The 25,162-nt window shown below is 42.7% G+C and overlaps 1 protein-coding gene across 9 annotated transcripts in view; it reads right to left on the minus strand.

Moving 5' to 3' along the window:
- Positions 1-25,162, minus strand: part of SEC14L1 (SEC14 like lipid binding 1) — a 107,061-nt gene that overhangs the window by 36,731 nt on the left and 45,168 nt on the right. For 5 of the 9 annotated variants that reach the window (XM_008163866.4, XM_024101732.3, XM_065562735.1 and 2 more), the window contains one exon: positions 20,282-20,373. In XM_008163866.4, the coding sequence (XP_008162088.1) occupies positions 20,282-20,344 (63 nt within the window). In that variant the 5' untranslated portion in view covers positions 20,345-20,373. Of the gene's footprint in view, positions 1-20,281; positions 20,374-24,507; positions 24,776-25,162 lie in introns of those variants that run through there. The other 4 variants (XM_065562736.1, XM_065562734.1, XM_065562733.1 and 1 more) reach the window with 2 other exon arrangements.

The raw sequence follows: 25,162 nt of genomic DNA on the forward strand, positions 1-25,162 counted from the left end.
TGTACATTCCACAGGCAAATGGTTTACTGAAAAACCCATGCCAAATGCACATTAACTAAAATAAACTGAGTATACCAATCTCACTTTCTTTCATAAAGATTTAGATCCTATCTTCTGCTGCAATCAAAATGTTAAACAACATTAAGCCAAACCTCTATCATATAGTCAGTACCATATTTAAGAAATTACTCTTACTGAAGGAGGGAGGGGGGGACAATTTATGCCCCCATTTCAAAAGTTTAGTTTAAATGTGTGTGAGGTGAGTTTGAGCCAATCCAGGTGTCAATAGTTCAGTTGCCACTCCTGGCAGACAAGCCAAGGACTGAAATGGTATCAAGTGAAGTATCCTCTCAACAAGCTACATTTAAGGAGCACCTTTCAACTTTCTACACAGGAAAATTGACTGGCATAGCTATAGCTGAATTATACACCGGTATAACTATGCCAGTGTAATTCCCCCATGTGGATATGATGCCAGAATAAAAACCACTTTTATTCCATAATAGAGTGTCCAGATGGGGAAGTTATGCCAGTATAGTTATAGTGGTATAATTATTCTGATGTAATATGCTGCTCAATTTCCCTGTATTAAAAAAGCCCTTAAACACATAGGGGTCACTTCATTTACTATTGAAGATGCAACTCTCTTTGTGGTAAAAAACAGCAGCTTTTTGACAGTTTATAGCAACAATAGTTTTAGATGAGAAGCAAATATCACCTTATCCAATATTACATTAGGGTGAATACAAGTAGGCAAAACATAATTACATGATATGGAATTTGATCAGAATATCAGGGTTAGCATCCCATCTCTTAAAGAGAGAAAAGGGATCTTTAACAACCACAGGCATGTCTCAATATTACTTCAGTTGAAAGACAGTGGTTTCTCCAAAACAGATGAGACATTTGTGGTTAACTAAGTAAATCTGAACAGCTGCTGCTCAGTGGATAGGAGTCTTCAGCCTCCAAGTCCATGAATGTGCCATCTTTACTGAATATTGACTTTCAGACCAAAAAAAGGCAGTCACTGTAGGGATCTTAGGAACACATCTGCATGCTTCAGCCATACTCAAAGTGGAAATATGGAAATGTGGTTCAAACAATGTCTGTACAATAGTGTCCACCAGACAGAAGACTTGACTTGCCACCTTCACAAACTGTTAGATCCACACAACAAATTGCAATATTGTGATCCTTGTGTTGTACTTAGGTTCTCTGTTCTTGTGTTCCTGGGTTCAGAGTACATCAAGCATGTGTGCACATGCACTGGGGACAGAACACAGACTGAGCTGGTATAACATAACACCTCTCAAATTGCTCTCTTGGGGCTTGTCTATACTTACGCGCTGGTTCGGCGGCAGGCAATCGAACTTCCGGGTTCGATTTATCGCATCTTGTCTGGACGCGATCAATCGAACCCGGAAGTGCTCCCCGTCAACTCCGGTAATCCTGCTCGGCGCGAGGAGTACGCGGAGTCGACGGGGGAGCCTGCCTGCCGCGTCTGGACCGCGGTAAGTTCGAACTAAGGTACGTTGCGTACCTTAGTTCGAATTGGGGGGTTAGTGTAGACCAGGCCTTGTTCATCAGAGTCTCAGCTTTCATTTAAGAGAAAGAAACAAGTCTCTAGCTGTTACATTTGTTTAAAAAAACAAAACAAAAAAAAAAACAACCCTCAAAAATGTGAGCTGACTGCAATGGCATGGCTACACTTGCAGATGTAGAGCACTTTGAATTAAACCAGCTTCGGAGAGCGCAGTAGGGAAAGCGCTGCAGTCTGTCCACACTGGCAGCTGGAAGTGCACTGGCGTGGCCACATTCGCAGCAGCATTGGGAGCGATGCATTATGGACAGCTATCCCACAGAGCACCTCTTCCCCATTCTGGTGCTGTGGCTTGTGGGAAGTGGGCGGAGCATTCTGGGTCCTGTCCCAACGCCTCGTGATGTATCGGTTTGCATCCCAGCAATCCCTGTGCTTCCATCCACATTTGGCGCCATCTTTCAACGTTTTTTGTGCTGCTCGCTCTGTCTTCCCTTTCGGTCTGTGGGAATGGAGCCCGAACTGCTGAGGAATATGCTGACGAGTTTCGCCAGCATGTCACGTTTGGCAGTCGAGTTACTCCTTACAATCCAAACTTACAGTGAGGACTCCGACAATGATATTGACTCAAGTAACCCATACGACACCAGATTGCTTGTGGCATTCACGGACATGCTCACCACCGTGGAACGCCGCTTTTGGGCTCGGGAAACAAGCACTGAGTGCTGGGATCACATTGTCATGCAAGTCTAGGATGACGAGCTGTGTCTGCGGAACTTTTGGATGAGAAAAGCCACTTTCATTGAGACTGTGTGATGAGCTCACCCACACCCTGCGGCACAAGGACAAGAGATTGAGAGGTGCCCTGACGGTGGAGAAGCAGGTGGCTATTGCAATCTGGAAGCTGGCAACTCCAGACAGCTACCGATCGGTCGCTAACCAGTTTGGAGTGGGAAAGTCTACCGTTGGAATCGTGTTGATGCAAGTTTGCAGGTCCATTAATCGCATCCTGCTCAGAAGAACCGTGACTCTGGGTATCGTGCATGACATTGTGGCTGGCTTTGCACAAATGGGTTTCCCTAACTGCGGAGGGACGATAGATGGGATGCATATTCCAATTCTGGCACCAGAAAAAGTGTTAACACAGATGCCTTAGTGACAATAATTTAAATGGCAACCCCATTAGCGATTTTATTCCTCATGTATGAAACAAGAGGGAGGATCACAGATTTGTAGTTTATTGTGAGTGACATCTCATTTTGGTGCCACAATATTCAGGAGAGTACCATTGCTCTTCGTCCTCCTCCCCAAAAATCAAGAAGTCTGGGGAACCTACGTGAGCCCATGGGCATAATCAAGTTCCATCAAGCAGGAGCCAAGTGGAGCTCAGTGAGTACACACAGTCATATTTTGAACATCTACATAATTTTTTCAGAGTGGCATCTTATTCTGGAGACTCATATAGGCAGAGCTTAATTTGTAGGCACAAGTTTGGAGAGTATACCATTTTTTCTTCACCACTAATTCAACCTCCAGTTGGAGATTAAATGTGGGGGTACTGAGAGATAACAGCCACAGGATGTTGTGTTAGATGTGCAATAAGTTAACAATTCTTCCCTCAGGGCTGGTAGGGAAAGCCTAATATCTCACCAAATGGGATTGGTTAGAATGAAAGGAATGGCCCCATATGCTAATTAGAAACTAAACTGGAAAAATCTGACAAGGGAGGACACTCTTCGGAACAGAAGGCCTCAGAGATGGTCTTTGCAGCTACAGTGTAACTATTATTCCATAGAGGCAAAATTCAAGTCCACGGTGTTACCAATATTAGACTGAGATATGGTTTTGATCATTTATCTTTTGTGTCTAAAAGAGCCTGAATCTGGACTGTAGTGAATTAGTGGACAAGCTCTACTAGTTCCTTGGGGCAGGAAACTTGACTTCTGACCTTAAGGGTGGAGGATGTAATTGCTTTAGCACAAAGTTAAAAAAAGAAGTTTCAGAGTCTAAACCCCAAAAAGATGTTGCAAGACAGCTGGCATAGGCCAGTGAAGGTATCGGAAGGTTTGGAGGGTAGGACACATAGGGATGACATAAGTGCTGAAAAATAAATCTGAGCAGTTCTGGAGCCCTTTCAAGTTATCTGTAGTTTTGTAAGTAATGCATAAACTTGTATGTAATATAGCAATGTGTAACCGCCCTCCACTGTGATTTTAAACTGTAACTGTTGAATTAAAGGCTTGAAATCCATTAAGCAACAGAGAGTCCTGTGGCACCTTTAAGATTAACATGTATTGGAGCATAAGCTTTCATGGGTGAATACCCACTTCCTCAGACGCATGACGTCTTAAAGGTGCCACAGGACTCTCTGTTGCTTTTTTACAGATCTAGACTAACATGGCTACCCCTCAGATACTTGAAATCCATTAAGTTATTTTACTTGTCTATTTTTTAATTTAAGCAAAAATAATGTTGTGTATTGAATTTCTTAGCAAGATGAATGTCAGCACACTGTGGCACTGTCATTATAAAATAATTATTTGTTTACAAAGTTAGTTTTGATCTTTATCTCATCCTTTTCATTAACCTGAGCTATGAGCAACATGGGTTGAGTGTTCTGTGACTTGAATCTCTATAGTCATGAAACTTTATTTTACAACTCAGTCATTATCCTACTGTGTGTCCATTGGGGATCTATTTTTGGAAGCGTCAAATATTCTTTGCTGATCTACTGCTGCTAACTTAAAATTAAGTAGTTCTAAATTTGGATTTTCTAGCAAATCTGTTTGATATGCTATGATCAGAGGCACACTTTTAGAAAGGAAGATTCTTAAAATACATTTATCTGTCCCATGTCTATTTTGGAATATATTAACTTTTGTATTACTTATTGGGACTGTATGTGAAAAGTTTAATCATTTGTTAATTTGTTTTTGCCTACTTATTAAGACAGCTACAGGGTAGGTCTCAATGTGTTTCTTTTTAGGTAAATATTAAAACCATTTAACATGGTTTGGCTCAGAGAGGTTAAGAGACTTACATTAGGCATCAGAATCAGTGGCAGAGTTGAAAACAGAATAACAATCTACAGTCCCTTCCCCCAGAAGAGGGCCAATGAGAGAAGAGTATGAAGTAGTAAAATGAACTGCACTCACCTTAGGTCTGAATTTAGCCCCGAGGCACACAGGCTTCTAGGTGCTATTGTAATACAAATAATTTTACATTATAAATACCGTATTTTCCAGCGTATAAGACGACTGGGTGTATAAGACGACCCCCAACTTTTCCAGTTAAAATATAGAGTTTGGGATATACTCGCCATATAAGACTACCCCTCTTCCAACGCACACCAAATAAAAATTAAAAAAAACATCAGATTTGATTTCAATATGGTAATTTTAATTCAAATGCTTATGACATGCAGGTACTTAGCAGGAAAACTGTCACTTATAAACATAAGGCTGTTTGTCATCAAACATGTAAACATAAAACAGTGCAAGTAGATTACACTTTTCCTAATTCACTCTAAAGCTGAAAGGAAGGATAAGACAATAAACCCATGGGAGCTGCCATGCTGTTTGTTTTCTAAGCTGTCAACCAAACTGGAACTGATGATGATAGGAGGCAGATAAACAATAGAGAGAGAGCAAGTGCCGGGCAAGTCCCTGGCGAGTTAGCAACGCCCATCATAACTGCAAGCTACGGTATTTTTACAGGTTTTGCTGGCGTGACAGTTTCCCTTTAAAAGCCTTCAAAATCTTCCTGTTCGTCATCTGATATCATAAGTACATCAATGACATCTTGTGATACATTTGTAAGGCAGTCATCGTATGGATCGAATTCCGTATCAGATGGTGTGGTCTCAGCTTCGGCTTCCTCTTCATCTTGCCACAAGTAGTCGTCCTCCATACCATCTAATGAATTTGATATGCCACACTTCTTGAAAGACTTGATTACTGTTTCTGCATCAATATCATTCCAGGCTTTTATGACAAACTTGCACAAAACATCCAACTGTGGAGCACGCATGTTTCCTCCTTTTGTGAATGACTTTTCGCCGCTAACCATCCATTCATTCCACTGTTCTCGAATGCGATCTTTAAATGGCTTGTTTAGGTACACATCCAGTGGCTGTACCAACGATGTCAATCCTGCAGGAATAACTGCCGCATCCGTGTTTAGTCTTGCAAGCCTTTGCTTGGTGCTGGGAGTTAAATGAGCCCTGAACATATCCCACACCAGTAGACTACATTTTTGAATAAGTCCACCTGGTCGCCTGCTCCATACATTATCAAGCCATAGCTTTACCCCTTCTTCATCCATCCAGCCTTTTTCATTCACATGTACAAAACAACCAACAGGGAACTTGAGTTTCGGCATTGTTTTTCTTTTAAAAATAATCATTGGTCTCAGTTTGGCGCCATCAGTTGTGCATCCTAGTACCACTGTAAAACTGGACTTCTCATGTCCTGTTGTTTTAATTAAAATTGTTTTTTCACCTTTTTGATGGACAGTTTTATTTCCAACCATATCAAAATTCATTGGAGTTTCATCCATATTTCCAATACTACTTAACGCATAGCCATGTTTAGTGCGCTGTTGTATTACATATCGATGGAAACTATTTACTTTGCTATCAAGATCTGCAGGTAATTTTTGGGCAATTTTCGTCTTTTGCCTCAGTACCATATTATGCCTTCCCATGAATCTAGTACACCAGGATACAGTGGCCTTAAATCTGTTGCTGTGATCTGGGTTAGATTTGGCCCACTGAAGTGCAAACAAATGTATTTTATTTCGTATCACTACATAACCGTTTTGGCGATGCTCATTCACCATGTCTGCTACATGTTTTTCGAGTACTGGCCAATGTGGGGTGCCTCTTCTTAATGCACACTTACCCCTTGGCATACTCTTTAATGCTTTTTCATTTGCTTTCCAGTCCCGAACCATCTTTTCTGTTACTCCATATTGTCTTGCAGCAGCGCAGTTATTATGTTCCATGGCAAAGTTTACAACTTTAAGTTTGAAACTGGCTTCATATTTCTTTCTTCTTGCTGGTGGAGCAATGATGGGGTTTTGACTGTTGGACATTTGTATACTGTACTGTATGTACTGGTGCTATACTGTATGAACAGGTACAGATACTGGTGCTGTACTGTATGTGGTACCCAGTATACAACAACCAGCCAATCAGGGCAAGCGATGTACCTTACCGGCGATTGGCTGGTTTTGTATACAAAGCCTGCTTGGATTGGTCAGCTCTCCCTGCCTGCCCAGCCCTCCCCGTCTCCAAGACTATCAGAGCGGTAGCGCAAACACGCCTCTTTCACCCGTCTGGCCCGCCCTTGTATCCTATTACCTCCTTCTCTGCCTCTCAGATCTCGCACATGCGCGCCTGCACCGCTTCACTGCAGTCCTCAGGAGCGAGATCTGAGAGGCAGAGAAGGAGGTATGGTAATAGGATACAAGGGCAGGCCAGACGGGTGAAAGAGGCGTGTTTTTCTGGGCACAGCGCCACTCTCTCTCTTTTTTCCATACCCCGGGCGTCCCGGACACCTGCAGCTTGCTCCGTCCTTCACTTACACCTTCCCGGTGAGGCGCCCCCTCACCTCGTCATCGGGACCGCATTAAGTCACTTCTTTCCACGAATCCTGGTGAGTGGATTTTCTTCTACCGTACTTGTACAGCGCCGCCCTTGCTGCTTTCATACGGTCGCCGCATACGGCGGGGATGCGGCCGCGGCCGTTTTTGAGCTCCCCCCACCATATGCGGCGACTGCAGATTCTCCAGTCCGGCTCAGAAGTTTCAGCACCCGCCCTATAAGACGACACCCGGCGTATAAAACGACCCCCGACTTTTGAGAAGATTTTCCTGGGTTAAAAAGTCATCTTATACGCCGGAAAATACGGTAGTATAGTCAACCTACAGAATTTATTGTCTTGAATATCTCCTTTGACAAACAGTATGCTAGAGTTTAAAGAGGACTAGCAAACTGACCATTAGCCCCTTTGACTGCTGCTAGAAGCTCCAGGTAGAATGCAACTTCTTCAGCTGAATATATAGGTTAAATCCTGCCAGTCAACTGGTTTCAATGGAACGTCAAGAGAATGCAGCACAACAGGTACTGGAGGGCCCGCAAAGAAGTTAACATGCAGCTATGCAAGCTAAGATAGTGTCACAAGGGGATTCAAATCTCATGTTGCAGTAGAATGCCCATGAGAATCTAGGAAGGAATCCTAACCCCTCCCTCTCCAAATATGTATTGCACTACACAGATGACTAGGCATATTATGGGATATTTATCAGGTTCCAGCTGCTGCCAAAGGCATGCCAGTAGACTAATGATCTGATCATGTGTAGCAACTACTATGTCCCCAAAATCTGTCACCTTCCCAGGGGTGAAAGTAACTTACAGGACTTAACAGTACTGCCAGAGTCCTGAGGGGGGCGTGGCCTCATCCAGAAGACACGGGGACTCTCAAGATTTAAAGGTCCTGGGGCACCGGCTGTGGCTGGGAGCCCCAGGGCCTTTAAATCAACCTGGGGCTCCCAGCTGCAGAGGTGGCTGGGAGCCCCCAGGGCTCAGGGGGAAATTAAAGGGCTCGGGGCTCCCCGCAGCTGCGGGAGCTCCGGGCCTATTGAATCCCCGCATGAGCCTGGGCGCCGAGCTGCAGGCAGGATTTAAAGGGCCCCAAGCTCTTTAAATCCTGGCCCCAGCCCGGCTGCCAGAGCTGTGGGGGGGTGAGGGGGGGGATTTAAAGGGCTTGGGGCTCCCTGCTATGGTGGGGAGCTCTGAGCCCTTTAAATCCCAGCACCAGCCCAGCTGCCGGAGCTGGGGGGGGGGGGGGATTTAAAGGGCTCTGGGCTCCCCGGCGTGCCGTTAAATCCCTGCCGCGGAAGCCGGTGCAGTCCGGCATGGCGTACTGGCTCTTGCCGGTACACCGTACCCGACTGTACCAGCTTACTTTCACCTCTGCACCTTCCCCATGTACAAACAGGAAATATGCCTAGTGCAAAGCTTAATTGATTCAAAAGTGAAATTGTCAACATTCCTTCAGCCCTTGGTTTTCTTTTAAAAACAGTGAATAAAACCATAAAGATTACATAAATAAACAATTTTTTTTCCGCACCATGCCCACCCACACTGTGGACAGAGAAAGATGGGATCAATTTAGACACACTGCAAGAATAAACAAGTTCAAAAGAAACAGTTCACATTAAATTCTGTTCATTATGTCAATGTCTGAAGTATGCAGACCATGAAACATCTCTACAGAAATATGTCATTTTGTGAATTCAGCATTGAGGGCTTTAGCCACAAGCCAACGAATTACACAGCAAAAATAGATTTCGTAAGTTAAAAAGCAATACAATTTATAAAATGGCTGACAAAATGTCCTCTGAGAAGGATATTGGCTACTGTATTCCTGAACTGGACCCAACGCTGATGGCATTCACATTTTCCACTGAATGAAGAAAAATAAAGCACTTGGAAAAGAAAGTGCTCACGTCAGGAAACTAATCATTCCACTCCTATTGTGGCCCAAACAAATGTAAACATTGCACTGCCGTTCCCACAGTTCTGAAAGATCTGAGAGGCCATTAACACAAACACTTTTTTTTAATCTTACAGAATTAAGATCTATTATTACTAAAACAAGGTTATGATATTACAGCGGCAGCAGGCAGTTCTGCAAATTACAAGCCAGTCAAACCGAGAGGCCACTATGTTAAGGCAGGTTAGCAATTTATGTTTTCAAGCTGTTACATAACTTGATCATACGTTCTGAGACAAAACAAAACAATATCCCTGGGTTAAGATGGAGTTAATTACTGCTATATATTCTAAAAACTTAAGAGTAACACACACATTACAGGGATATTGTAATCAACCAAAACCCAGGCATTAGAATCCCAAGAAATTCCAAGTTAAGGCTGCTTAAAAGAAATTTGAATGTGTTAAGGTATTTAAATGCACATTTAAGGCACCAAAACGGTCTTAATTCTAATCCATAGTGACATCATTCACTAACAATACAATTATGATTAAGGTATCTTAGTGTCTGCAGAACTGAATTTTAAAGACAGTTTTCTTATTCTCCCTCCTCCCCTCCACTTGTCACTACAGGACAGAGTTAGGGTTGTTTAGATGTCAAAATCCCTGCAATGTTTTACACTCTTAAATTACTAATACATACTCTCAAAACTTAAACTCCAAATTACGGTAGCTTTTGCCTTGAATTTTCCTAAGTTTTGTACGATTAATTGAAAATGTATACATGAATACTAAACAAGAAACCCAAAGAGAATGCTACCATAGGATATTTCTACTAATCTGAAGCTATGAGGTAACAACCTTACAATTAAAAAACCTTAAGGGCAGATTCACTTTTGCATCAAAGGAGCACAAAGCACCCAGAACATACCAACCAACCTGAGTTTACAGCTGCTTTGCCTCACTAAAAATACAAGCAGCCACATATATTGATGAATCTGGTCCTTAATTTGCATTTGACACAGTGTTTTGTTCAACATCTTTATCAATGATCTGGATGATGGGATTAACTGCACCCTCAGCAAGTTCGCAGATGACACTAAACTGGGGGAAGAGGTAGATACGCTGGAGGGTAGGGATAGGGTCCAGAGTGACCTAGACAAATTGGAGGATTGGGCAAAAAGAAATCTGATGAGGTTCAACAAGGACAAGTGCAGAGTTCTGCACTTAGGAAGGAAGAATCCCATGCACCGCTGCAGGCTGGGGACTGACTGGCTAAGCAGAAGTTCTGCAAAATAGGACCTGGGGATTACAGTGGACGAGAAGCTGGATATGAGTCAGCAGTGTGCCCTTGTTGCCAAGAAAGCCAACGGCATATTGGGCTGTATTAATAGGAGCATTGCCAGCAGATCGAGGGAAGTGATTATTCCCCTCTATTTGGCACTGGTGAGGCCACACCTGGAATATCGCATCCAGTTTTGGGCCCCCCACTACAGAAGGGATGTGGACAAATTGGAGAGAGTCCAGCAGAGGACAACGAAAATGATTAGGGGACTGGGGCACATGACTTACGAGGAGAGGCTGAGGGAACTGGGGTTATTTAGTTTGCAGAAGAGAAGAGTGAGGATGGATTTGATAGCAGCCTTTAACTACCTGAAGGGGGGTTCCAAAGAGGATGGAGCTCAGCTGTTCTCAGTGGTGGCAGATGACAGAACAAGAAGCAATGGTCTTAAGTTGCAGTGGGGGAGGTCTAGGCTAGATATTAGGAAACACTTTCACTAGGAGGGTGGTGAAGCACTGGAATGGTTTACCTAGGGAGGTGGTGGAATCTCCATCCATAAAGGTTTTTAAGGCCCAGCTTGACAAAGCCTTGGCTGGGATGATTTAGTTGGTGTTGGTCTTGCTTTGAGCAGGGGATTGGACTAGATGACCTCCGGAGGTCTCTTCCAACCCTAATATCCTATGATTACAGTGTGGAGATCAGTGTTTTGTGAAAACAGGGGTGGATGGAGTCGAGTTTCAGTCCCAATGTCTCTGCACTTTAAGGGCTCCCTTAAGTGCTTCTGTTCCCCGTAGTGCTACCTCAGTGTGCAGTAGAGCAAAGGCAATGTTAAGAACTTCAAACGCTGATGTCCAAACTAATTTGGGGACACCGAATTAGATAAGTTCATGGAGGACGTGTCAATCAATGGCTACAGCCAAGATGGTCAGGGACACATCCCCATCATCTGGGAGTCACTAAACATCCCAATGCTAGAAGTGGGACTCGACGACAGGGGATGGATCACTTGAAACTGCTCATATCTGTTCACTCCCTCTGAAGCATCTGGCATTGGCCACTGTTAGAGACAAGATACTGGGCTACATAGACCATGGCTGACTCATTATGGCTGTTCTTATGTTCTTAAAAGAACATAATTAATAAATTTAATTTGTAAATTCTCAGAAAATTCATTCTGTATTCAGGACATCAATGCTTACCTATACAGCAAAATAAATTCTCTTAATTTTCTTTTTCTTAATTTTAAACTATGTCAAATAGAGGACTGAAATACTTCTCCCCATTCCATACAACAAACCACAGCTCAAATATTCTGTCCTCTACAGGCTCCCATCTCCAACTGACATCAATGAAGTTTCCATGGAAATGGGAAGAGCGGAATTATCAGAGTTGATATGTGCCATGCAGAACAGACAAGATAAATATCACCTTTAGGTTGTATCCTACTAATTCTAAGCAATCACAAACAAGAATTTGCCAGTATAGCTTTAGATAGATGCTCATGGATCTCCCTACACAAACTCCAACTGTGCACTCAGTATATTTAACAAGACATTCCAACCTTTTCCCATGAAACTTGAATGCACGTAACACTTCTAAACTGCTATCCTCAGATTAAATAACAATTGCCAAACTGTCTAGTTTATACTTTTCCAGACCACAACTACCAGATACCCTTTCGCAGGTGGAGGTCTGGAGTGCTGAGTAGGTAATCCATTGTCAAAAGCAAAGCAGTCAGTTTTCCCCATGAGCTTAATTCTGAATTTTTGAGCTTCTAGACAACTGCCATTTGGCTGATCAATGGGTCCTGCAACCACACTTCTGACATGTTCATAATCTAAACACCTTCAGAGGACTGAAATATTTAGAGAGTATTTTCAGATTAAAGCAATAGCATTGAGTTTCAATGCATTTTTTCTCTTTTGCTAGTACTTCCTCCAAGTTTGGCAGGGTGTTCTAGGTTTCAAAGTGTGAAAGGCTTTTTTCAAAAATACAAAAAACAAACCCACCCAGAACTGGGTAGAAGCAGCTGATGAACAAAGGAACTGCAACTGTCAGCTACAATACAGTCATGTGTTTCCCCACAAAAACAGAAAGCTATGGAAATACTTAATCATGCCATGAACATGCAAACTGCAGTAAGTCAATTTTTCCTTGTGCTTAACTTAATTCACATTTTTGTAACTGCTGTTCATTCTAAACAAGTTACTAAAAAAACATGCTATTAATTTGTTTTTATAATGTATTTTTTCCTTTGTGAAGCAAGAGACCATTAACAATGACACAAAACAACATAAGCTAAACTGGAAAAATGCATTTTTACTCCAGAATAGGATTGTCCACTTGGGGAGTTATAACAGTATAATTCTACTAGCAAATTTCACTGTGTAGTCAAGCCCATATTTAAAAAAAAAAAATTACAAAAGAGATGGGGGTTGGGATTAAAAATAATTGAAAAAAATCACAAGATTATAAACTGTTTTGAAAAAAAAGATAAGATACATACTAAGATTCTCCTTGTTGTACAAAGTTCCTGCACAGCAAGAAAAATATATTTACTGGGAGAGAGGGAAGAAGGGGAAGGACTTACATTCCATTAATTTCCAATTTCATAAATGTGGTTTTTTAAAAAACCAAAAGGACCCACATTGTATTGATTTTAAACCTACTGTTACAAATTACACCCACAGTTACTATGACAGACTGAAGAATAGAGAAATAACCCATTCTCCAAATTCTATCTACTCTGTGCACTTGAAGGAACTTTATGTATGGCCATTTTCACTGTTTCCCTTTCATTATCAGTTAACCAGTGTCCATTGTTTCAATGGATCTTCCACATAGCAACAGGGAAAAGGAACATTTAAAAAAAAAATTACGAAAGCAACAAAAATTTTCACAGGATTTTGGGCAGGTGTAGTACCCAAAATTACTTTTCTTTAAAAAATGAATTAAAAGTAATTAGATTTCAAGTTGACTGATATTCCTTTATAATGAAAGGGATGATTTACTGACAAATCAGAAATAATTAAGAAAACTCAATACAATTCCAGATCTAGGGATTATATTTTAGTTTACCAATCTAAAAGACTAGAGAGAGTAGATATGGAAAACTTTAACAGTGAAGTGTATTTATGCTTCATGAAATTCTATTCCTCTTTTGTAATTCACTCATTTTAAACTCAGAACCTTAGGGACAAAAGTCTTCACAGATCTGTTAAAAATAAACTAAGAAAAGCAGGCAAGTCATCTTGTCAGAAAATTCAAATGCACACATATTTACTAAAATGTTGCAACAGAACCTTGCTCCGTTAGTTTGTCTAGTTTTATGCACAATGAGTTTTAAGGTACTTTGACTACTGCACTAAAATGGAGGAATTATAATTTATTTTTGCTACAGCTACAATTTATCAGCAGTTAGAAAGGATTTCATCTTCAAAGAAGCACAAAATGAACTTTGATTTCTGTTTTAAGAGAAACTAAAAAATATTTAACAGTTAATGTGAACAGTAATTTAATTCTTTAAACTGAGTGACTGTAGAAGTAGTTTATGGACAGATTTTTCTGAAGTGGTCAGCACTCAGCAGCATCCAATGTTCTCAATGGGAACTGATGGATACCAAGCACTTATGAAAATCTGTCCACTTCATCTAGATGCCTAAATAGGAGCACAGTTTTTTTGAAAGTCCAACTCCACTTGAAGATGCTTAGCACTTTTGAAAAATCTAGCCCTTAATCCTCAATCCAGTTTTCTTAAAATCACAAATTCTTAAAAAGATATACTTACAGTCAATATTAACACAGTATGGTGTAGGTCTGATGCACACTAACCATGTGCAGCCACCAAATTAAGATATAAACTTAATTTCTAAAATGAAATTTGTAACTGTGGATGGAACATATTTATAGACAGAATGTAAGTGCAACACACTTTCATTATATTTCTAAATACTCAACACCATTGGTGCTGAAATCTATAATATGGATTTCATTAAAACATGGTATATGCTTCCTTACGCACAAACTCATCCCTTGGAAGACTTGTTGAATATCAAAATGTGACCCTAAGAGCACCCCAATGCCCGAGGGTAAGGGGGTCCCCAGTATCTAGCAGTGACCCTCAGTTGGCCTGACCAGCTTAGTGTACCACCCCAATACCCTTTAGAACTGGCCAGCCATGCTGATAGAACAACTGGGGAGAGAAAAACTGCTTTGAACAAAAGACTCATTTTTTAAGTTAGGTTTTAGTCTTTGAAGCATATTTTTATGTTTGTTTGTAACCATTTCTATCCCAATTCCTTCTATTTGGTATCACTTCAATATCTTGTTTTTCCACACAACCATCTCAGTGTAGTGTTTCAAACTGAAAAATAAAATCCTCAAAGCAACAGGCTGGTGCTGGGTACAGTCTCTTTAAAGGAAGAGTGAACTTGACAAGGTTTTGTGAGTGCTACAGTGAAAGGGCTGAGCACTGCAGAGGAGACAGTTTTGAATAGGCTGCTGGTCTCACCCTGCAAGGAGTATCCAGGCTGATGCAAGCCAGGGTGAGGTCAGTGTGCTGTAAGTGGGCCGTTGGTGTGTCAGGGCTCTGAGCCAAAGCTGCACAGCACAGAAGCATCCATGATTACAAGGCAGGCAGTAAAGACTGGTCTCGGTAAACCCCAAAAGCATTGCAAAGCAGCTGATTTTACAATGTTTAAATTTATTTTGGAAACTGAACTCAAAGGAACTCTAACTCATGTCAGCCAGCCAGCATCACAGCTTATATTTTTCGGCTCAAGTGCTCATTGCTTAACCTCGTGTGGCAAGAGTAGTAGGATATGTACGAGGGACCCATCATTCTAAGGTTGGCATTTTAAAAACTAAGCTGTGTGCACAACAATGTGCATAACTTACATAAGAAAATTTAACTCTTCAACTTAAAGAGCTTTACAAATGAGCATTAGCATTCTCAAAGGGTTTTGAAAGCATATTCTTTTGGTTTCTTCTTCCATCTATCTAACCTTGGTAACGCAAGCAAAGGCTGAATAAACAGTACTTTTCCCCATTTCAGCTACTTTTAGCATTATTTAAACTGGGACATGAAAAGGAGGAGACTAACAAGGTGGTGGTGGGAAGGGGGGAGGGGGGAGGAAGAGAGAGAAAAACCGGTTTGGTTTGATGAATAACCATACTTTCTATTCATGTTACTTTTCAAGAAGCTGATGTTAAATATGTTCTAGTTTAACCAAAAGTTATTGTGCTAAAAACAGAAATCTTTGGGTGAAATTCTATGGCCTGTTTTATGAAGGTCAGAATAGATCATAATGGTCATTTCTAATCTTTAAGTCTATAATTTTCAGGAGTTAGCAATGAGAAAACTTTATTTTAAAGTAGCTGTAAATCTTTAAAATGATATTCTTTTAGAGCATGGTAGTACATTTAAACCTAATGCAATGCACTACAATGCAAATTCAGCCCCCAGAACAAGTAGCAGGACCAGGAACTAGGAAGATACGCAGAGGAGTGGGGAGGAATCAAAGATTCACCAGGGAGGCTAATTCTATCCCAATGACTGGAGTAGTTTAGGTGGAATTCTTATGCAGTCTCCCTCTATGGCCAGTCAAGACTGAGAGGATCCACAAGGTGCCTGACTTCCCCACAGCTTTACACTCCACCATTTCTCTTCAGAGAGCGCCTCCAAGTCTGCAAGAAGAGGGGGCTGGATTTTCCCCGGCCTGAATCTATTGCTCTCCCCAGATATACATCAGGGTTTCAAATGATGCTTTTTGGAATTTCCATAGAGAAGGTATGTGGGAGGGAGATATATCCCTAATACTTTTCCAGTTAGAGAAAACATTCATTCCTTTTACCATGATAAAGTATTTGCAACACAATAGTGCTGGTGAGAGCTTGCCTTACCAATCCTGGGTCAGAGCAAAGTAGAATTTAGTTTTACTTTTCTTTCTTTGAATATGATTGTTTCAGGCCCCTCAGCAGAAGCAGCAAAATTTGCTATGGTGTATCAGAATTATGTAAAGGGGACCAAGATTCTACTGTCACAGTATAGAAGTATTTCTTATCACTTTCCATTATTTATTTGTAATGTACGTTGGGGAGAATAGGAAGCGTGCAGTTTAAATGGTCCATCATGCAACAAAGGACACTCATTCAGTTGGCTTTAGTGGAAAAGGGAAGTTCTAAGTGGTGTCTCCATCCTAGAGCTGATATTAGGACTTGATGTAACTAGTTCCAACTAGGAGGAGAGCTGTAGGCCTTCATAGTACAGATATGTTTAGAGTTCTGGAGTGGGACTACAACTAAGACACCTTTTTACAGTCCAGTTGGGGATACAGGTACCAGTTAGAACCTCTTTCGGTCCCATCCTCCATTCCCAACCATTCAATATGAACAGAACTTAGCTCAGTTTCATAGATGCCTTGCAAGAAAAGTCTGAGGGCTTTCAATATTCTCAGACAGCTTTCAGATATTGATGGTAAGACAGCATTTACAATAAAGATCACAGAGTTTCCATTATTTCCTCATTAAAACAATCTGTCACGGCAATAAATAGTATGCTGCCACATTGAAAAAGCTGTTCTGTTCTAGACACCTTTAACTACTTTATAGTTTTAGGGGTGTTTCTTAGTCTCTTGTGGTCAATGTCTCATGTTCTATTCACAGGGATTTAATTTTTTCCCCAAGAAATCTGAAAAGTCTGCAAGCCTAAAAACCATATTTTTATACAGATGTACAAAAAACTGTTTCCTGAAGTGGTGCAATTTAGACTTGGCACGTACCATTATTTTGTCTGGAATGAGGAACAGTCTTGCTGCTACATTTAAAAGAAGTTTTGTTTTGAAACAGTTGTTACCATTTGAAAGTTGGGTGATGAGCATGTGCAGTATGATACGTTCATTTCAGAATATGCTGAACATTCTCACTAGCATTATTTGATCATTCAAATAACCATTGATGGTGAACGCCAAAGATTTTACCTCTGTGACAGAAACTAAGAAAATCTACAAAGAGTTTGGCTCTAACTTACAAAGAGCACTACTTTGTCATTTCCTGCCATAACAACCCACCTTAACTACTGACTTTACCAATTTTCCAGTGATGTAAACACACTTAAAGCCAATGATATAATAAAAAGGTACTGCAGGTGTACAAATGTATTCTTAAAATTAATATATTGCAAGCAGAGTCCTTGTGATAATAACTGCCCTATGAATGAAGTTCATGTTTGAAACAAAGAGGGAAGAAGTTGACGTGACTGCTCCTCATATCCTTTTTCTATTTCATGAGAACCTGAACAACTGTGGTTCTGACTAAGTGTATACAGAAATATCAGAGATCTACTTCTGTTATTTTTAAAGTGGGAACCTAGGTCAGGGTCACTCTTCAGTGCTGGCGGTTTTCATTTGTAAAAAGGACACATTGATTAGTGACCACACACCTCAGGGGCTTTGTTCGATGTTCTGATAAATGAAGGGGTAGGGTGGGGGAGGAAACTCCTTTTTATGGACACCCGAGCATGTGGCGGTTCAGAGCCCTAAAAATTCTAGCCTTCCCATTGGATCTTTTGGTCAGGTGCCCATTCACTTCCTTTTACCTGTGCATAGTAGTAAAACTGCTCTACCTGCAAAGGGTTAAGCAATTAAAAAACAGCTACTAATTTTTTTTTTTATAGCTACTGGCTGTCCATAAAAGGGAGCTCCCCTCCTCCCCTTCATTTATCACAGGTGTTTTTGTTCACCTCTCTGGCATTCCTTTATACTCATATCCCCAACCCTTGACAATTAATTCAAAATAGAACTGCTAAGAGAATACTTCTTGCCTACTGCTCTGGCCACGTCACCCTCTTCCACTGTAACGAATTTAAGCTTCTCATCCTCAGTTTCAATGCTCTTCACAGCTCTGCCTCTAGTGTCTGCTCATCCCCTACTGTGTTTCTTTGCCCCTCCAAAGATGCCAGCCTCAACTGTCTTTTCATCAGCTTCTCATACAAACACCTTTGTGCCTTCTTCCACATGCAACAGCCTAACTGACCAACACCTGCTCCTTCAGACCCACCTCTGCTGCAAACCCTAAAATAGATTTACCAAAAATTATGGCTAGGCTTTGGGGAAGAAGGTTGGGCATTTCCCTCTCTCTCCTACCACTTATATTTTGCTTGTCTTCTCAGACTAAGTTCTTCAAGGCAAGTATCAGAGGGGTAGCCGTGTTAGTCTGAATCTGTAAAAAGCAACAGAGGGTCCTGTGGCACCTTTGAGACTAACAGAAGTACTGGGAGCATAAGCTTTCGTGGGTAAGAACCTCACTTCTTCAGATGCAAGTAATGGAAATCTCCAGAGGCAGGTATATATCAGTGTGGAGATAACGAGGTTAGTTCAATCAGGGAGGGTGAGGTGCTCTGCTAGCAGTTGAGGTGTGAACACCAAGGGAGGAGAAACTGTTTCTGTAGTTGGACAGCCATTCACAGTCTTTGTTTAATCCTGATCTGATGGTGTCAAATTTGCAAATGAACTGGAGCTCAGCAGTTTCTCTTTGGAGTCTGGTCCTGAAGTTTTTTTGCTGTAAGATGGCAACCTTTACATCTGCTATTGTGTGGCCAGGGAGGTTGAAGTGTTCTCCTACAGGTTTTTGTATATTGCCATTCCTGATATCTGACTTGTGTCCATTTATCCTCTTGCGTAGTGACTGCCCAGTTTGGCCAATGTACATAGCAGAGGGGCATTGCTGGCATATGATGGCGTATATAACATTGGTGGACGTGCAGGTGAATGAGCCGGTGATGTTGTAGCTGATCTGGTTAGGTCCAGTGATGGTGTTGCTGGTGTAGATATGTGGGCAGAGTTGGCATCGAGGTTTGTTGCATGGGTTGGTTCCTGAGTTAGAGTTGTTATGGTGTGGTGCGTGGTTGCTGGTGAGAATATGCTTAAGGTTGGCAGGTTGTCTGTGGGCGAGGACTGGCCTGCCTCCCAAGGTCTGTGAAAGTGAGGGATCAACAGTGGGTTGATCTACAAGTGGGTTCAAAAGTGGGTTGATCTACAAGTGGGATCAAAAGTGGGTTGATCTACAACCCATCCTGGACAATGATCCCTCACTTTCACAGACCTTGGGAGGCAGGCCAGTCCTCGCCCACAGACAACCTGCCAACCTTAAGCATATTCTCACCAGCAACCACGCACCACACCATAACAACTCTAACTCAGGAACCAACCCATGCAACAAACCTCAATGCCAACTCTGCCCACATATCTACACCAGCAACACCATCACTGGACCTAACCAGATCAGCTACAACATCACCGGCTCATTCACCTGCACGTCCACCAATGTTATATACGCCATCATATGCCAGCAATGCCCCTCTGCTATGTACATTGGCCAAACTGGGCAGTCACTACGCAAGAGGATAAATGGACACAAGTCAGATATCAGGAATGGCAATATACAAAAACCTGTAGGAGAACACTTCAACCTCCCTGGCCACACAATAGCAGATGTAAAGGTTGCCATCTTACAGCAAAAAAACTTCAGGACCAGACTCCAAAGAGAAACTGCTGAGCTCCAGTTCATTTGCAAATTTGACACCATCAGATCAGGATTAAACAAAGACTGTGAATGGCTGTCCAACTACAGAAACAGTTTCTCCTCCCTTGGTGTTCACACCTCAACTGCTAGCAGAGCACCTCACCCTCCCTGATTGAACTAACCTCGTTATCTCCACACTGATATATACCTGCCTCTGGAGATTTCCATTACTTGCATCTGAAGAAGTGAGGTTCTTACCCACGAAAGCTTATGCTCCCAGTACTTCTGTTAGTCTCAAAGGTGCCACAGGACCCTCTGTTGCTTTCTTCAAGGCAGGTACTCTGTATACTATACAGGGCCTAGCAAAGGAAGCCCCGACCGCACTTCAGCAATACAAGTAATAATATTCAAATAAGAAAATTGCAGTTTAAAAATTGATACTTACAGCCATAATTAACTCAAAGGGGTGTTTATATACCCGCACGGGGGACTGATATTTCTGCACCATGGTTTCGGATTAATAAGAACTATTCAGACCTGAAAAACAAATTTTTAAAATGTTATTGTCACATGTGGGAGGCCAGTTTTACTGTTGAATGTTGTCAGTTTACAAGAGAGATTCCTTGCCCCATCTCCTCATGTACAGTATCCTACCTCAATCATGAAGATTGCGTGGCAACGAAGTATTGAACACCAGCTGAAACTTTTCTGCTGAGCTTATAGCTGAAGTAAATTATACTGATATGCCACCATAAAAATTCTTTGCTTGCAATTAGGTTTTTTTTTTTTAAAAAAAAACACACACACACACACACACACACACACACACATGTACTGTGATAGAAGTGCTACAGAAGTTCACAGGTTTGGGGGTTTTTGGTTTGTTATTAAGAGTGTAATATGCAAGTTCACTTATCACCCTACTATAGGGTCTGAGCAACTATATATATTTAGACAGCATCTATATTTTAAGTGCTCCCAAAATGTTAAAAAAAAAAAAAGCAGCAAATTGCTATGTTCTCATTCTACCTTTTTAGCAACATGCTGTTGGGACATTTCAAAACCACTCATTCACAAATGAGCATTACAAGAAGTCTCGTGACTATTGGCACATACTGTTAGATGGAAAAAGCTCTGTCCAGGTTAGTCACACAGTCCCCTCCCACTGTACAAAACCCTGCAAAACTCACAATTCGTGGTATATTATTGTAATTCCCCCAACCTGACTCTCAGATTGCTGAAGGGGCAATTTAAAACAATTTGATACAAGGCCCTGCATTCCATTTTCTAATAACGTATAAAATTCCAAAAAGTTTAAAAGATGCTTTTTCCTCTGAAATAATGTATTATGTGTAAATAGGATTACAGTATCCTTCACTATTTTCAAGCATGAAAGGAATATAAAGTGCTGATGGACCTACTTGTTGATGAGGTGAGAAGGAACTAAGTCTTAAGTAAACTGTGGATATGTTAATACACACACACACACACACACGGACAAATTCACTGCTGGCATAAGCAGAAGCAAGTATGTCCACTTACACCAGAAATGAATATGGTCCATCAAGTTCTTTCTTGAACGCATACTAATGAAAAATACTGGCATCAGTACTTTTGGATGAAAATATTGGCTGCCAGCCAGATTTAAGACATACATGCAATGTTAACTTCTTTGAATAAACAGCCATATCTCTCATTAATACTAATATGCTCTTATAGCATCTATATTACTTCCACGAACTCATCAATTTCAGATGAACAGTACAGTGGACAGAAGTCTCACTTAACAGAAACGTGAAGCAACAGATGCTAAAAAATAATGAGACTGAGAAAATCTGGCAAAAGATTCTATTCAAGTGATGAATTCATCCATCTACATTCACCCTCTGGATTTATTTTAAAATAAAGTATCTGAAAGTGCAGTAATAAATAGTGTTTAATTTTTAACTTTTCATTAAAAATTACAAATGCATTTTCAGTGTAGAACTTCAGTACTGTTTTACATACAGATTGGAAATCTGTATAATAGATGCTTGCTTGGTTAGTTGAATTGACTCAGTATACAGATTTAAAGGAAAAGGCAACAATTATAAAGCCATGGAGACTAGACATAAAACAGAGGTCTTCCAGACATCAGCTAGGATAGTTCTTAGTCTGCTTTTAGAAGAATGAACGTGGCAGTCTCACACACATAACAGCACTCAAAGTAATACCCACTAAAGTCTATGGAAAACAGTTCCTATGGTTATAGCAAGATTTAACAAAATAATTCAGATGTATAACTCATAGCCTCTCCACTAAACCAGCCTCAAAATACCAAAGGAATGTTAACAGCCTCTTCCAAGAGTTTTTAAGTTGTATGTTAACTAACAAATATTTGGTAAGATTCTAAAGGCGAGGAAAACTGGGGAGAAAAAACACTCATCTGAAACAAAAGACACCTTAAAGCTATTTGACAAATGACTGAAAGCTACAAAATCTAGATAACTGTAAAGAAAGGACAGATGGGGAAGATTCTTTTCCCTCAAGAGAGACATTTAAGACAAATTTATCTCAAGTCAAAAGCATCTTTCTGGGCTTTATCAAAGCACCTTACTGGAACTAAATATAGGTACAAATCAACAGAGACGCAAAATCTTCAAAACACAGCTGCTTTCCCACCAAACTACAAGACTCTCAAGACTAAGTTTTAGAGAAAGCTTGGAAAGATTTTCAAAGTAATAGTTTATATCTGACATTTTAGTGCTTCTGTCTACAGTGAAGAAGCTCTCAGGTCCCTAAAGTGAAGACAAGTATCTTTAAAGGACTGGGAATGGCTGAGCCATTACAAACATTGAATCTATCTCCCCTTGTAAGTATTCTCACACTTCTTATCAAACTGTCTGTACTGGGCTATCTTGATTATCACTTCAAAAGTTTTTTTCTCTTACTTAATTGGCCTCTCAGAGTTGGTAAGACAACTCCCACCTGTTTATGCTCTCTGTATGTGTGTATGTGTGTATATGTGTATATATATATATATATATATATATATCCTCAATATTTATTCCACTCTGTATGCATCCGAAGAAGTGGGCTGTAGTCCACGAAAGCTTATGCTCTAATAAATTTGTTAGTCTCTAAGGTGCCACAAGTACTCCTGTTCTTTTTGTGGATACAGACTAACATGGCTGCTACTCTGAAACCTATCTTTAAATTGGGGAAGGTGTCAACAGTCCCGGACCAGGGGGAGAAACATATGCTTTCTCCAGATATGGATATATTTCCCCTACCCCCTTCCAGAAGCTGGGGGGGGGGGAAGAGAGAAAAAACTTGGGAGAGCTGGAGCTAGATAGAGAAAGTTGGAGGAAAAAAAGTTGCTTCTTTATAATGCCCAATGGTGGGGGGAGGAGGGAGCGAGCGAGCACCCAAAGCAGGGCATGAGAGGTAAAAAGAGAAGTACAGGAAGTAGCAGCAGAAGCAATCAGAAAAGACAGAGGGGGGGGGGGGGAGATTGTACCCTTTGTTTCCTCCCCTTCCCTTACAGAAAGGGGGTGTAAGCATAAGAGAGTAACATGAAAGCATTAACATAGAGTAGGGAATAAACAGGGAAGCAGAGGGGGACTCAGGACATGGAAGAAAACTGGGGGAAGCACTAAACAGATTCTAAGGGGAAACTATGAGCACGACGAGGGGAGGGGGAAAAAGCAGAAAATCTACAGGGTGAAGGGGAGAAGGTTAAACACTACAAGGACCCAAGCAGGGGGAAGTAGTGTGAAGGGGATAAAGGAGTAAAAAAATGGGCAGCAGGGAGGGAGGCCACTGAGAAAGGGGGGCTCTGGGAAAGTAAAAGGGGGTGAGTAGGGTCTGGGAAGCAGGAGGGGGCAGGGTGCACAAGTGTAGCGGTATAGGGGCAAAGGTAGGGTACAGGAGAGGGGCAGGGGTACCAGGGCAGGGTGGAGGGGGCAGAGGTAGGAGCACAGGGTGGAGAGGGTGGGAATACCAGGGCAGGAGGGAGGGGAGTATAGGGTGGGGATACCAGGGTAGGATGGAGAGAGGCAGAGGTAGGGGCACAGGATGGAGATGGGGGGGGGAAGAGTACCAGGGGAGAGGGTGGGGGCACCAGCGCAGGGGGAAAAGGGCAGAGGTAGGGGCACAGGATGAAGAGGGTGAGGGTACCGGGGCAGGGTAGGGGCGCAGGGCCAGGGTACGGGATGCAGGGAGAAAGGAGACAGCGGGAGGGGACGCTGGGGGGACACGGGAGAAGGGTCGGAGGAGAGGGGGAAGGGACGCGGGGTGGACACGGGAGAGGGGTCGGAGGGGAGGGACACGGGAGAGGGGTCGGAGGGGAAGGGGAGGGACACGGGAGAGGGGTCGGAGGGGAGGGGGAAGGGACACGGGGGGGACACGGCAGAGGGGTCGGGGGGGAGGGACACGGGAGAGGGGTCGGAGGGGAGGGGGAAGGGACGCGGGGGGGACACGGCAGAGGGATCGGAGGGGAGGGACACGGGAGAGGGGTCGGAGGGGAGGGGGAAGGGACGCGGGGGGGACACGGGAGAGGGGTCGGACGGGGGGGCACGGAGGGCGCAGGGGAAGGGATGAGGGGGAACAGGCGGGGATAGGTAGGAAAAGGGGGGAGGGCGCGCGGCAGGGAAGGGGGCTTTGGGGTGCCGGTCGGTGCCACCTACTCACCTTCTGTCACAAAGACCAGCTGGGTTCTGGCCTCATGTCGCCTCCGGGCTCCGCCGCCGGCCGGTTCCGGGGAGGAGGCAGCGGCCGCCTGCTGTTACTAGTGACGGGAGAAAGGAGGGGCCTGGCCACCTGCCAACGCGTGCGCATGCGCGGCCCGCGGACGCGCACACAGCACACTCTGTTAAGTATTGCGCGTGCGCATCCTAGGCCCGTCTACGCACAGCATGGGACTGTCGGGCTTTGCACTTTTGCGCGTGCGCGGTTGAGGAGCCCGGCGGAGTGACGATCTGGCCGGTTGTCAGATCCTGCGCATGCGCTGGTATGATTGGCGGAGGGAGCTCTCTCCCTCCTGCCCTCAGGCCTGAGGCTGGCAGCATGTAGCACTGAGCTGGGCTACTAGACGGGAGGGAGCGCTCCAGTCGTTCGACCTCAGCCTGCCCCTGTGCAGCCCCTCCCCATAATTAACCAGCATGTAAATACACTAGGAATAATAGCAATACAGGGGAGAGTCCCACCCCCAGCACAGACTGCAGCAGGCACCTGCACTGAGGCTGGGAGGCGTACATGCTGCAGCTTGGCAAGGGCTCTGTCTAGATGGAGGGGCAGGCTGGGGATCCTCCTAGGACAGTGGCTCTGAACTTTTCCAGACTACTGT

Source organism: Chrysemys picta, chromosome 12, assembly GCF_011386835.1.
Source record: "Chrysemys picta bellii isolate R12L10 chromosome 12, ASM1138683v2, whole genome shotgun sequence".
In the NCBI taxonomy this organism is placed as follows: domain Eukaryota; kingdom Metazoa; phylum Chordata; order Testudines; family Emydidae; genus Chrysemys; species Chrysemys picta.